Genomic DNA, 12,725 nt, shown 5'->3' with positions numbered 1-12,725 from the left:
CTGGTTTCTATAGTTCAGAGATTTATTTCTTTGACACATATTGGTATTATTTTACTTTTAGTTTTATACTTTAGAACACTGGTGGTGCTTTCTTCCAGAATCAGATATGCTGTTACAAAACTTCTATTTAAAAACTTGAAATGAGAATTTTTTAGTTCAAGTTAAATGAATGAAAGTGTACTCCCAGAGACTGCCTAGAGCTGGGTAGACAATAGTGTACCAAAGAAATGCCCACCTGTGCTACTGCAACAAAGTACGTCTTTCTGAGAAGTCTGTAAATAACAGAATTTCTTTCTGGTCTGGCAATACTAGAGGCAGGGAAGTTCAAGAGCAAGGACACTATGGTTGCCTCCAAGTTTTGTAAAGTATAAATAAAGCCACTGTAAAGATTCAGGTGCACTTATTTGGTATTTCACATCTAGATCTTAACCCGTTTGCCACCTGCCCAGAGACTCTTGAGTTATGAGATGCTGTTAACTGGACGGTTTGGACCCTGGTGGACAGAGGGGTTCTCTTTAGCCTGTACTGAGTTCTCTCGTGCACTTGGGCTGATCTCTGCGCTTTCTCCTTTGCTCCGCTCTTCTCACAGAATGCATCCTCTCCACTGTCCTTTGTAACAAGCTTGTGCCACCAGCATGCTCCCTGCGAGGGTCTGCCTCCCAGCATCAGTCCATGCTCCGGCATTCTCTGGGTCTCCCTGAAGAATCTGTTTTTCTGCTTTAAATAAAGAATAATTAAACTACATTTTAACTGGGTGTTGTCTAGAACAAAGCACTCTTGCTGTTTCTGTTAGTATCATAACCTTATAACCAACTGAGAGAAAATTCACGGGACTAATCTTCCTAATTTAAGATGGCAAGGTATCTTTCTGTGGTTCTAATATTGCTGGTGTCCTTAAGTAAAGGTGTTTTATTTTTACATTTTGGGGAGTGCCCTGGCACACCTGTAGAGCTCAGAGGACAGCTCGCAGGAGTCAGTTCTCTCTTTCCACCATGTGGATTCAGATGATCAAACTCAGGTGGTCAGGCCTGGTGGCAAACACCCTTAGCTGCTTAATCTATGTCTCCAGCCCCTTTAGAGGCTTTTAAAGCTTTAGTCCTCACGGTCCATTCTCCTCTCCCTATCACCTTGTTTGTGCCTATTATAAACAGAGTTGTTTCCACTTTATTGTTTCTCTCTAGTGGTTATGTGTATATATGAAAACTATTGATTTGGGCGTATGAGTTCTGCTCCCTCTCACCCTATTGAACTCTCTTTATGCTTCTAGTAGTATTTCAAATGGACTATCCTGAGGGTGCCATGTATGCAGCCATAGTCTAGTCAGACAGCACTTGTATTACCTGCTCCTTCCAATTATTACGCCCCTAACTTATTTCTCTTGTGCTGAGTAGTAGCTTTAACAGATACCAAATAATGGAACTCCCCTGGGCATTCTTCTAAAGGCAGCAGAAATGCCTCCAAGTTTCCCCATTAAGCTATGTGTTTTGTCAGACACAGGCTCCATTCCCCAGCCACGATCATCTTTCTCGATTGTATTAATACAACCTATTTTTGTATTTTATCTAAAGTCATGATTTTGTCAGACACTGGCTCTGTGTCCATGTTCACAGTTATCTTTTTCTATTGTAGCTTTACATATAATCTAATTTCACATTTATGGAAGAAATGAGCAATACTGTAAATTTAATAATGAGCTATACTGTGTGTTTAGTAAATAATAATTTATTTAGAAATTTTTAATTATCTCCAACTGTGATTTTCTCAATTAAGTGTGTATGTTCAACATAGTGTTTTTGTTTTCTATAGCTCTTCCTCATGATATTCTATAGGGTCTTACTTTTACTCCAATTTAGATTGTGTTTTTTGGGGGTTGGTGTTTTGTTTTGTTTTGTTTTGTTTTGTTTTTTTGAGATATGGTTTCTCTGTATAGCCCTGGCTGTCCTGGAACTCATTTTGTAGACATGGCTGGCCTTCAGCTCACAGAGATCTGCCTGCCTCTGCGTCCCTGAGTGCTGGGATTAAAGGCATGCGCCACCACTGCCCGGCTTAATTGTGCCATTTTTTAGATTGATTTATTTCATTTTATGTACAGGAATGTTTTGGTTACATGTATGTCTCTGTACCTCATGTTTGCCTGATGCCTGGAACTGGGGTCATAGAGGAGCTGCCCTGTGGGTACTAAACCCGGGTCCTCTGGAAGAGCAACAGTGCTCTTAACCACTGAGCCACCTCTCCAGCCCTCAATTTGGGCCATTTTAAGAGAAAATAGGTCAACCAAAAAGCATGTGTCAAGTGATGGTCTCGCACAAGTTTTCATTTGAGAGACTATGGCAGCATTGTGTGACAGAGTAGATGCTGCTGGCACCACACCCAAGCCCCTCCAGGCTTCTTCCTCTTGCATTGCTGCTCCAAGCACCGGCTGGGAACCGCTCATAGCTACATCTTCAGACAATTGCCTTGGCCAAAGGCAGCCAGTGCTCTTGGAATACCTGTAGCTGACATCTCACACAGAGTACAGAACCTCCCAGCCTTGCCTCAAGTTACGACAACCATGTCCTATCCTTCGTATTTCAGAGTTTTCTGTCAGGTCAACCTCAGACTACAGCAAAATCTCCTCTTCACCCAGCTTTCTGCCCTGTCCTGATTTACTATGAATTACCTCCTAGAATTTCCCACTCGGCCTCTGATTTGGGGTATCCTGACCTAAGACGCATTATTTATACAAAGCATCATTATGGGGATTACAAATACATGGGGGTATGCTCAGCTTCAAGACCCTTTTGCATTGGACATTAACTCCACATCCTAGGTATCAAGGACTAACAAACTGGGAACCAGCCAGGTGGTGGTGGTACACACCTTTAATCTCAACACTCAGGAAGCAGAGGCAGGCAGATCTCTGAGTTTGAGGCCAGCCTGGTCTACAAAGCTAGTTCCAGGACAGCCAAGGCTACACAGAGAAACACGCTGCCTTGAAAAACAAAACGAAACAAAAACTTGGAACCGAAGTATTGCAAAGAGAGTGCATCTCATTTCCAGGCAACAATAGGTGACTTCTGCCCACTTATGCCACCTCATACACCTTTAACTCATCCACGGGAATCAAAATTCACAAGACTTGAAGACTTAAATTTTTTGGTTTTAACGCAAGCAGGATCTGATGAAGGGTGGAGAGTACCGCGTCTTACAGAGCTGAGGACTCCTCTTGGGCTATTCTATACCTCTATATTAGAACCATAGGACGAGAGACTTAAGACAACTTGTTTTCTTAGAGGCTACAATGCAGCTTGTGTTTCTAGTAATTTTTGCTTATATTTTTGATATTGAACTCTATTTTCCAACTCATAAAAGAATAATGCAACCAAGTTACCCCTCTGCAGCATTTGAGGGGAGAAATGACAAGATGTCTATCTTCTGTTCTCCCAAAATTGAGACTGCCAGTCTTGACCTCAGCTGACCCTAATAAGAATTTCTATAGTTTTCTTTTTTTCTATGTAATTCTTGAGCTTTTAATTTTCACTTCTTCCTGTTTTAATTTTCCAATCTTTTTGTTTCACTCCTTGTGTCCTCCTGTTTCTTTCCCCGAGTCCTCCCTTCTACCCATTTCTCTGATTTACAGCTCCCCGATGTCTAGATCCTAAATACTGCCGCAGCAGCCTCCTGCCTATGACCTCATCCTTCTCCCTCTACTCATCCATGGTGCTGCACTGAACCCACCCAGGGACAACAATGTCACTGTCCTGATCAAAAGGTTCATTAACAGTCCCATTGTCTAGTATGTAAGATCTAATATCTATCTTAAGGGTGGCATTCAAAACCCTCTGCCATCAATTTCTACTTGCCTTTTAAGCCTAACAGCTACCACTTTTGTATACAAATCTCCCACTGATACCAAAATGAACTTTTCAGTGGCACGTGCAAGACACACACACACACACACACACACACACACACACACACACATACACACACACACACACACACAAATTAGGCATGTTCTTGATCCTGTCCATCTTTTGTGACACTGTATTCATTCTACCTAAGATATGCCATCTCTCAGGACCTACTCAAACACAGAAGTCTACACACACAGGATCTTATTTTATAGATCTTCTGCTTCTATACTGTCTCCCTAAATACATGCAAAAGGGTAGGACCATGTTTTAAGTACCTTTTGTCTCCAGTGTTACTTAGCTTGGTGCTGTCATGTTGTAGATGAGATTAATGAAAAGTGAATCAGCAAATAATGCATTTCTTGAGCCGAGTAATTGTACTAAGTACGGCAGAGCCTGGAGTCGAGCAGCGTTGAGAATTAATGAGGGGCAAAGGGGAAGCAGCTTCTTTTTCTACAGCTCTAATTTCCATGGAATCAAAAGAAACCAGGGCCTCGGGAGCCACAGTGCCTACTCCCAAAGAGCAGGCTGAGCTAGAGTGTGTGTGTGTGTGTGCCAGCCATCTGAACGCTAAGGCACTCCAAGGAAGACTTAGAAATGCTAGTTTGCATCCCTCGAAATACCTGCTTTAATGAAGCTGGAATCTGAAAACGCTTTCTCCATCAAGAGAGTGTCCTCATTAAGTTCCTCAACAGTCCATGGATCCTGTTAACTCTTTCAATTAGAAAATGGCTCCCAGGCCTCCTGGGAGAGGTGACTAGCTGGCTCCTGCTGCTCCCTGTAGCCTTAGCTCTTGCTGACAAATGACTGTCAGCTCCACCTCCAGGACTCCAAGCCAGGAGCTAGCCCTCCTAGGGTACAACTAAGTGAGAGGGTTCCTGGACCCAAGGAAAGCTTGCCAGTCATGGTATGTAGCTGTTTTCAGCTTTCGCTGGGAAGAAAGTATGAGGTCTTTGCTTGTATTCTCTTTTTGCTTTTCTCAAAGCAGAGTAGCTATGGCTAGAGAACTAAACGTGTCCTCAAACAATCACTGAGAAACTGAATTCCACCACAGGGGAAAGAGACAGTAGGAAGACAGCATGTCCTGGACTCCTGAGTCCTTTTAAGAAATGGCTGGAAGGATAGCTCAGAAGACTATGAATCAAAGATTATTCTTTCTCCTGCTCTCACGGATACAAGTGTGAATACACATTTTTCTCACTTTGATGGTGAATTTCTTGAGAGCAGAAACCAGAATTTCCCTGAAATTCTGCTTCCCCTTTGCCCCTTCCCAGAAGGATAGCTTAGGAGCACTAGCTGTTCTTCCAGAGGTCCTGAGTTCAATTCCCAGCAACCACATGGTGGCTCACAACCATCTGTAATGAGATCTGGTGCCCTCTTCTGGCCTGCAGGGACATATGCAGACAGAACACTGTATATTGTTAAATAAATAAATCTTTTAAAAAAAACGAAAAGAAAAGAAAAGAAGAGAAAAGAAAAGAAAAGAAAAGAAAAGAAAAGAAAAGAAAAGAAAAGAAAAGAAGAGAAAAGAAAAGAAAAGAAAAGAAAAGAAAAGAAAAGAAATGGAAGTTACCAGAGCCAGGAGAGCAATGAGAGTGGCCAGGAGGCAGTGGGTGTGGGTGTGGGTGTGGGTGTGTGGAGGGGTTTGCTAAAAAAGAAAGGGACAAACGCAGCTGGGGAGTGTTTCAAACCTGGGACAAGTGGCTGAGGTACCTGTTTAACAAATCAAAGTGGACTCTTGCTCCATGTTTTCCCAGTGTCCCTCGGTCCCTATCTATTACAGGGCCCTCCTGGCTCCCTACCCTGAACTCCCCAGGCCAGGGGACTGGGCTGCTCTTCCCTATAAAATCCAGTTATTTTGGTTACATGCTCTCTTGTACCTTTGGGCCTCCTGGCTGCTGCACCTGGTTTCCCTCTCTCCCCTCTTCCTTCCCCTCCCCCTCTCCTCACATGGCTCAGTCTGGTGTTGTCCACTCTGGACTCTCCCACATATCTACAATAAGCCTTTTCCTCCACCATACGTAGGAGCAGTCATGTTCCTTTCCTTTTTATTTCTTTTTTCATTCAGGGAGCTGTCCAGGAGAGAAGCGAGGCTAGCGGATTAACCTTTGCAGCCAATGCATACACACATCTGCCTCCACTTAGTCTTCCATCTGATCCAAGCTGGGGGTGGGAATAGAGACAGAGGTCACTCAGGCTTCAGGATTTAGTTCTCAACGGAGCAATTCTCAACTTAGAACAAGTCTGTATCAAGTACTTCACAAGGCTCTCAGCACTGTTTGCACTTGGAAAAGTAAATCCTATTAAAAATGGAAGGTCTGCTCCACTGGGGGCCCAATTTGCATATCATCTCTTTAAAGAAATGGTTCATACATAAATTTATCAAAGGATTTAACAGAGTCCGGTAAAATCTGAGGCTAAGTCAGCACTCTGCACCGACCACACACCACACAGAATCCAAAACTCAGCAAACAGTGGTGTGCTCACATACAGAGCAGAGCTGTTGGACATCCCAACCACACCCCCTTACTTTCAGCTGCAGGACCCTGAAAGTCTCCAACAGGGACTGAAGCAACCTCTAACTACACAGACTCCTAGGGAGCCCCCTCTTAGAGGATTTCAGGGAAATTCTGGTTTCTGCTCTCAAGAAATTCACCATCAAAGTGAGAAAAATGTGTATTCACACTTGTATCCATGAGAGCAGGAGAAAGAATAATCTTTGATTCATAGTCTTCTGGGGTCTGATCAAATAGCGTGATTCTTATCGTATTTTAAAGACCTTAAATTAGGCCGGGCGGTGGTGGCACACGCCTTTAATCCCAGCACTCGGGAGGCAGAGCCAGGCGGATCTCTGTGAGTTCGAGGCCAGCCTGGTCTCCAAAGCGAGTTCCAGGAAAGGCGCAAAGCTACACAGAGAAACCCTGTCTCGAAAAACCAAAAAAAAAAAAAAAAAAAAAAGTTTAAAGACCTTAAATTTAGAATTTGTTTTCAAGGTTTCCAAAGAACCGTTTTTGTAGACCAAGTTCCTTTGGTTATGAGTAAGTGGGCATTGTCTTGTGAAAAATTAGTCATGAAGTGTCCAGTGCTTTTTTTTTTTCATGTTAGTATGGACTATTTGTCAACTCTTAATCGAATTGGGGAAAAAGGTAAAAATTCGGAGATGGCAAAGTGGGGTAAGGAAAGGAGAAGCCCCCATTTTATAGGTTGGAACTGTTTATTCAGGGAGTGTGCTCTGTGTGTGTGTGTGTGTGTGTGTGTGTGTGTGTGTGTGTGTGTGTGTGTGTCTTCTTGATGGCAGACTTGTGGAGGTCAGAGATCAACCTGAGGTGACAGCCCTAACCTTCCATCTTGTTGGAAACAGGGCCTCTTGTCGTTTGTCACTACCGGTTAGCTGTCCTACCAGCTCCCAGGGCCTCTCTGGTCCTCACTTCCCATTTCCCTGTAGGAGTGCTGTGGTGACTGATGCAGGCAAGGGCACCTGACTCTACATCAGTTCAGGGGATTCAAACTCAGGTCCTCACAGTTGCACAGCTTGCAGTTTACCCACTGAGCCATCTCTCTGACACCTCAAAGAAAAAAATTTTAAGAGGCTGTTCAGTAAGTGCGGCCTCAAAACTCCCTGCTTTTGCCGTGTATTGAGAGTGTTTAAACAATAGGATGATAACTGGCAGTATTTTACAAATGGCCTCTGGCAGTCTCGATGGAACTGTTATAATTCTTTCCGTTGGTCACTAGCAGAAGCTCACTTTCATGGTTCTATAAATCACTCCATAAAAAAATACATGCTTCTCAGGTTTTATAAGCCCCAAAGACCAGCAGTTGTATGACCCCTAAATAGACCAGAAAGGAGAGAAATAATTTGGAGCTGCTCCTTGGGTGCCTCTATGCAGCATCAGAGTTGGGAGGAGATTTGCCTCTCAGACACAAAAAGTGCCGGATGTGTGCAGAAGGAAGTCATACTGCCTGTTTCCTCCCATCTCTCCTGCAGCTCCAGGAGGAAGGAGAAAGCTTTATGATTTCTAATATGAATCTCCCCTCACTTCCTTTGTTTTTATGAATTTGTGACATTATTCTTAGGTATAAGATTCAGGAAGTATAAATTTTCTATAGGTACCTAAAATCATATATATATTTGTGTATTTATTTCATATATGTGTGTGCATATACATATATATTTCATATATATGTGTACATATACATATATATTTCATATATATAATAAAAATAGAAGCAGACATGTCTACAGAGACAAAGGGCACTAATGGGGAGGGAGTGGTGAGAACAGTGAGGATAGAGGATATAGTAAAAGTGTATCAAATGTACAATGTATGATTATATTAAGATGTTCTTTGTGTGAGCCAGATGATAGAGAGCAGAACCATAAAATGCTGTCTTCTGGGCATGAGTTGGCCATTGCACTCGGGAACTCATGGCTGTAGCTGTAACCATCTTATTAAATAAGAAACACAGAGCCAAACGCAGAGTTAAAAGCCCAAGAGGTCAGAGCAGTAGCTAAGCGCAGAGACTAAAACCCTTTCTTACCCTTCGCTGCCACTGTTGTCCTTCACTACACATGGCAGCTGCAGCTGCCTGCTCAGGGCCTGTACAAGAGCGGGCCCATCATAGTCTATCAACGATATGGGAGGGACTTAAGTGGGCTGGCCTCTCCCTGGAAGATATCGGCAGTATGTGGCTACTTGGGACTGAGAAGTCATTGTCTTCAGGGAGTACCCACTGGTGAGTGCCCATGCGCCCATGGATGCCCATCCAGACCTGATTAAACTCAGGGGGTCACAAAATAAGCCAAAAACAAAACAAAAAGACATAAAAGTGGGACAATGGAGCCTTGTCAGAAAAAGTGAGGTTGGTGGGGGTCAAATGGAGATAAGAAAGGGTAAAGAAATTAATATGATTGGAATGTATTCTATATATATAATATATATTATATTTATATTTTGTATATTATATATATTATATTTATATTTATTTATATATGAAACTGTCAAAGAAACATTTTTAATTTTCTTATGTAGTACAGTATCATGTACAATGAACATATACAAAGAGAAAAGACATTTAAAGATTCAGGACATACATATAGACATGTGCCCCTAAAGCACAGTCCCTGGAATGAGATCAGAGCCACGCCCATGTCCCAAGCAATTGCCATGGACACAGCTCAAAGCTCCTTCTCAAGGCTGCAGCCAATTATGGTAGCCTCAGAGTGGGACTTGTCATTCTGTCTGCACTGACCACTCCCTGCTGATAAGGTGTCCAATCTTTAACAGGATAACCTACAGAAGGGATGCGCCCCTCAGACACCACTTCATCAGCCCCAGCCCCAGCCTGTGAAATGTGATTATGGAGGGAACTGTTCTGAACTTGACCCTGTGCCGTATCAGAAGCCTTCATACCTCTGTGCCCCGAGAGGCCTAAACATCAGCCTCATAGCCATGCTCTGCTTTTCACCTTGCTCCTGAGGCACAAGTTGTGTACAAACCACACACTCTTGAGTGTTCCAAACCTCTGGACCTTGTTCCAGCTTCAGGGTTGACCTCTACCGAGGTATGAGACTTTGAAAGGCAAGTGTCCCCACAGTGTTCAAGAGTATGCTGAGTAAAACAGAGGTCAGAGTTCATCAGAACTCAGAGAGAGAAATGCATTTTGGGTAGAAAGTGAAGGAATGGAGTCATCTGAATTTCACTACTCACAAGGATCCTGAAAGCTGAAGGAAATAAAGGCCAGTGTCTGTAGACCTCACATAGGCACAGGTGTCTCCCCAACATCCTGTATACTACTAACTTTTCCCATTGCTGCGGCAAAAACCTGACAAGAAGCAACATAAGAAAAGAAGGGTTTATTGTGGCTTATAGTTCCAGAGGCTGAAGCGCATCACGGCAGGAAGGCATACAGGAAGGCATACGTGGCAAAAGATGGCTGATCAGGCACCCATCCATGGTCAGGAAGCAGACAGCGGATAGGAGGCGGGGCCAGCTACGAAATCAATGCCTGTCCCTGGTGACCCACTTCCTCCAGGGAGGCTCCACCTCCTAAATGTTCTACAACCTTCCCAAACAGCACTGCTACCCACAATGAGCCTGTGAGGGACATATATTCAAATCCCACTTTGGGCCACCTCTCCACTGAAAATATAGATGTGTCTGCAAGGCAAGGCCCAGGCTAAGAGTCCTTCTTCTGCCCTCACTGCCTTCTGTGCACCTACTCTCTGTACACTTCCTTCTCAGTGAATCTCTCAATGACTATACAGCTGTCATTCTGGAGGGCAAGGGCCTGTGACAGAATTTCTGGGGGTAGAATTTGGATTGTTATCATACATGTGACTAAGCTCAACCTCTTCCCTTTTAAAGTCTCAACAAGAACCCCTACAGTGCCCTAGTTTTTCCCCCAGAGACAGGTTTGGCTATAACTGTCACTCCTTTGTTTCTAATATAAATATTTCCACAAGCTTCTGCTACAGAAAAAGAAAATCCTTTCTTCCCACCAGGCCAGCAGCCACTGGGACAAAACTTAAGGGTGACCATGCTGTTCCCAGTCTCAAGATCTCAGAACGATGTCTGTCAGCTCAGGACCTGACTTTTGCATGGCTGTGACAAAACAGCTGAGAACAATTTAAAGGGACGTGTTATTTATTTTGTTCATGGTTTCAGAGATTTCAGTCCATTGTGTCTAGGACGGCATAATAGGATAGAGAAACTTTCGTCCCAGTGGGCTGGGAAGCAGAGAAAAGAGACTATCCATACTCCACTTTCTCTGGCACTGCCTTTTGTTCCACAAAGGTTCTCAGCCCAAGGGATGCTGCCATCACATCCAGAACGAAACTTCCCTCTCAGCTAGTCATCTCTGGAAACAGATTCATAAATATACCCTGAGGCATGTCTCACAAGTCTCCTAGGTGATTTTAAATATAGTCAAGTTGACAATAAAGATTAATCATCGCACTACCGTGAATGTCAGTCAGATAAACACCACAACTGGTACTACAGGAATGTTGAGAAGTTCCCTGCAGTGGGGTCCTTGAAGCCTAAGCTGTCCTGACCACCCTCTGTGTCCCCTAGGCTTGGACACCAAACAAGCGCAGGTCATCGTCCTCTCCTCTGGGACCAAGTGTATCAGCGGTGAGCACATCAGTGACCAGGGGCTCGTTGTCAACGACTGCCATGCTGAAATTGTGGCCAGGCGGGCATTTCTTCACTTCCTGTACACTCAGCTGGAGCTGCACTTGAGGTAAAGGGGCCCCTAGCATGGGCAGGACCAACACACCTTAGTTAGTGAGAAGCCAGGCAACTAGGTCATGGAAAGGAGTCCCACAGCCAGCTCAAAATGTGTCATCCACTTATCTTGGTAGATCCCATACATTGTAAGTGACTGTGCACCACATAGCATCTATTTTTATTCAGACTTGGAGTGCCCTTTGAATACCACACAGACACTGAAGTGTTAAATTACCAGATGTCTGCATGACACTCAACATCTCAGTTCAGGAAACATGCTTTTTGCCTACAGGTTACACACACAGGTTACCACACATGTGCCCACAGGCATAGACACACAGGAATACATCTTGTCATGGCTCATTCCATTTGGTTATTTTTCAATTAAAACATTCAGCCAGCCACTATAGCATCCCTCAAACAACAATTTCCTTTATGAAACCCAGATATCAACAAGACCACAGGGCACAGTCATCCCTGGATCTTACAGACCTTCAATAAGCTATTTACCCAACCAGCTACTCCAATATAAATATCAATGGGACAAGACAACAATGCAATTTCTAGGACCCACCTACAGATCACAGAAGTTTTCTTGCAAAAAGTGCAACCACCCAAAAGGGAGAAGACAAGACAGGGAAAGACATAGAGAAAAGAAGTTGAAGGACAGAGAGAGGGAGGGAAGAAGAAAGAGGGAGGAAGAGAGGGAAGGGGGAAGAAAAGAAGAATACAATGATTTTGCTGTCTCTAGGGAAATGGGAGTCATTGCTCTCTGGAACGATAATTCCATTGATTGAATTGAAAGAGTGTTTGGTACAATGTGAGATGACGTGGATCGATGCGCTTGCTCCCTGGCAAAAACTTTCATTTCAGCCATGGAAAGGTGCCAGGTTGACATTGACACCTCTGCTCAATTCTGACAAAATCGTATCCACTTTAAGCAGGGCTCACAGTTGAGTTATTTCTACAAAGGGAAGAGGGTCCCCTCTGCTCCCTGGTCAGTTTGGGTTTGAGAATTTCTCAGCCAACATAGTTTCTTTGACAGTTCAGGGTTCTTCATGTTTAGTAAGGGCCATCTCTCAGGGGCCAAGCTCATAAACGGGCTGTCATTTATTTCCTGACACCAGTCCTAATCTCGGGGCCAAGCTGTTTTCATTGTGCAAACCAAAGGTAAACGACTCTCACAAAAATACACGGTGGCCATCTTGGTGTAGGTATTCAATACTTTGTAGGCCTTGTCCTACATAGTCAAGTCACCCTGTCCTGGTGACCTCAGTTCTCCTCACATCCCCACAGAACCAAATACGTTCCATTCTCTAGACTTCTAGATTTCAAATCAGGAAATGTGACCAAAATCGTGCACACTTGTGTGTGTATATGTGTGCTTGTATGTGTGTATGTGTGCACATGGAGGTCAGAAAACAACCTCAGATATCATTCTCAGAAGCCATCTACCTTGTTTGTTTTGAGACAGGACCTCTCACTGACCTGAAAATCCCCAGATAGGATAATCTGATTGGCCAGTGAGGAATGGCAATCAGCTCAGTCTCTCTGCTTCCCTGACAGTGGGATCAGAAGTGCATGCCAGCAAGCCTGGATT

The 12,725-nt window shown here is 43.8% G+C and overlaps 1 protein-coding gene across 4 annotated transcripts in view; it reads left to right on the top strand.

Moving 5' to 3' along the window:
* Adarb2 (adenosine deaminase RNA specific B2 (inactive)) overlaps nt 1-12,725 on the top strand; it is a 543,626-nt gene that overhangs the window by 473,562 nt on the left and 57,339 nt on the right. For 3 of the 4 annotated variants that reach the window (XM_052729373.1, XM_052729372.1, XM_052729374.1), the window contains one exon: nt 10,970-11,138. The exons of the other annotated variant lie outside the window; for it this stretch is intronic. In XM_052729373.1, coding sequence (XP_052585333.1) covers nt 10,970-11,138 — 169 coding nt within the window. The remainder of the gene's footprint in view (nt 1-10,969; nt 11,139-12,725) is intronic. 4 annotated transcript variants of the gene reach the window in all.

This window comes from Peromyscus californicus, unplaced genomic scaffold (genome assembly GCF_007827085.1).
Source record: "Peromyscus californicus insignis strain IS unplaced genomic scaffold, ASM782708v3 Scaffold_8__1_contigs__length_139910024, whole genome shotgun sequence".
In the NCBI taxonomy this organism is placed as follows: Eukaryota; Metazoa; Chordata; class Mammalia; order Rodentia; family Cricetidae; genus Peromyscus; species Peromyscus californicus.
Note: the sequence above shows the minus strand (reverse complement) of the source record. Positions and strands in the feature narration are given on the sequence as shown.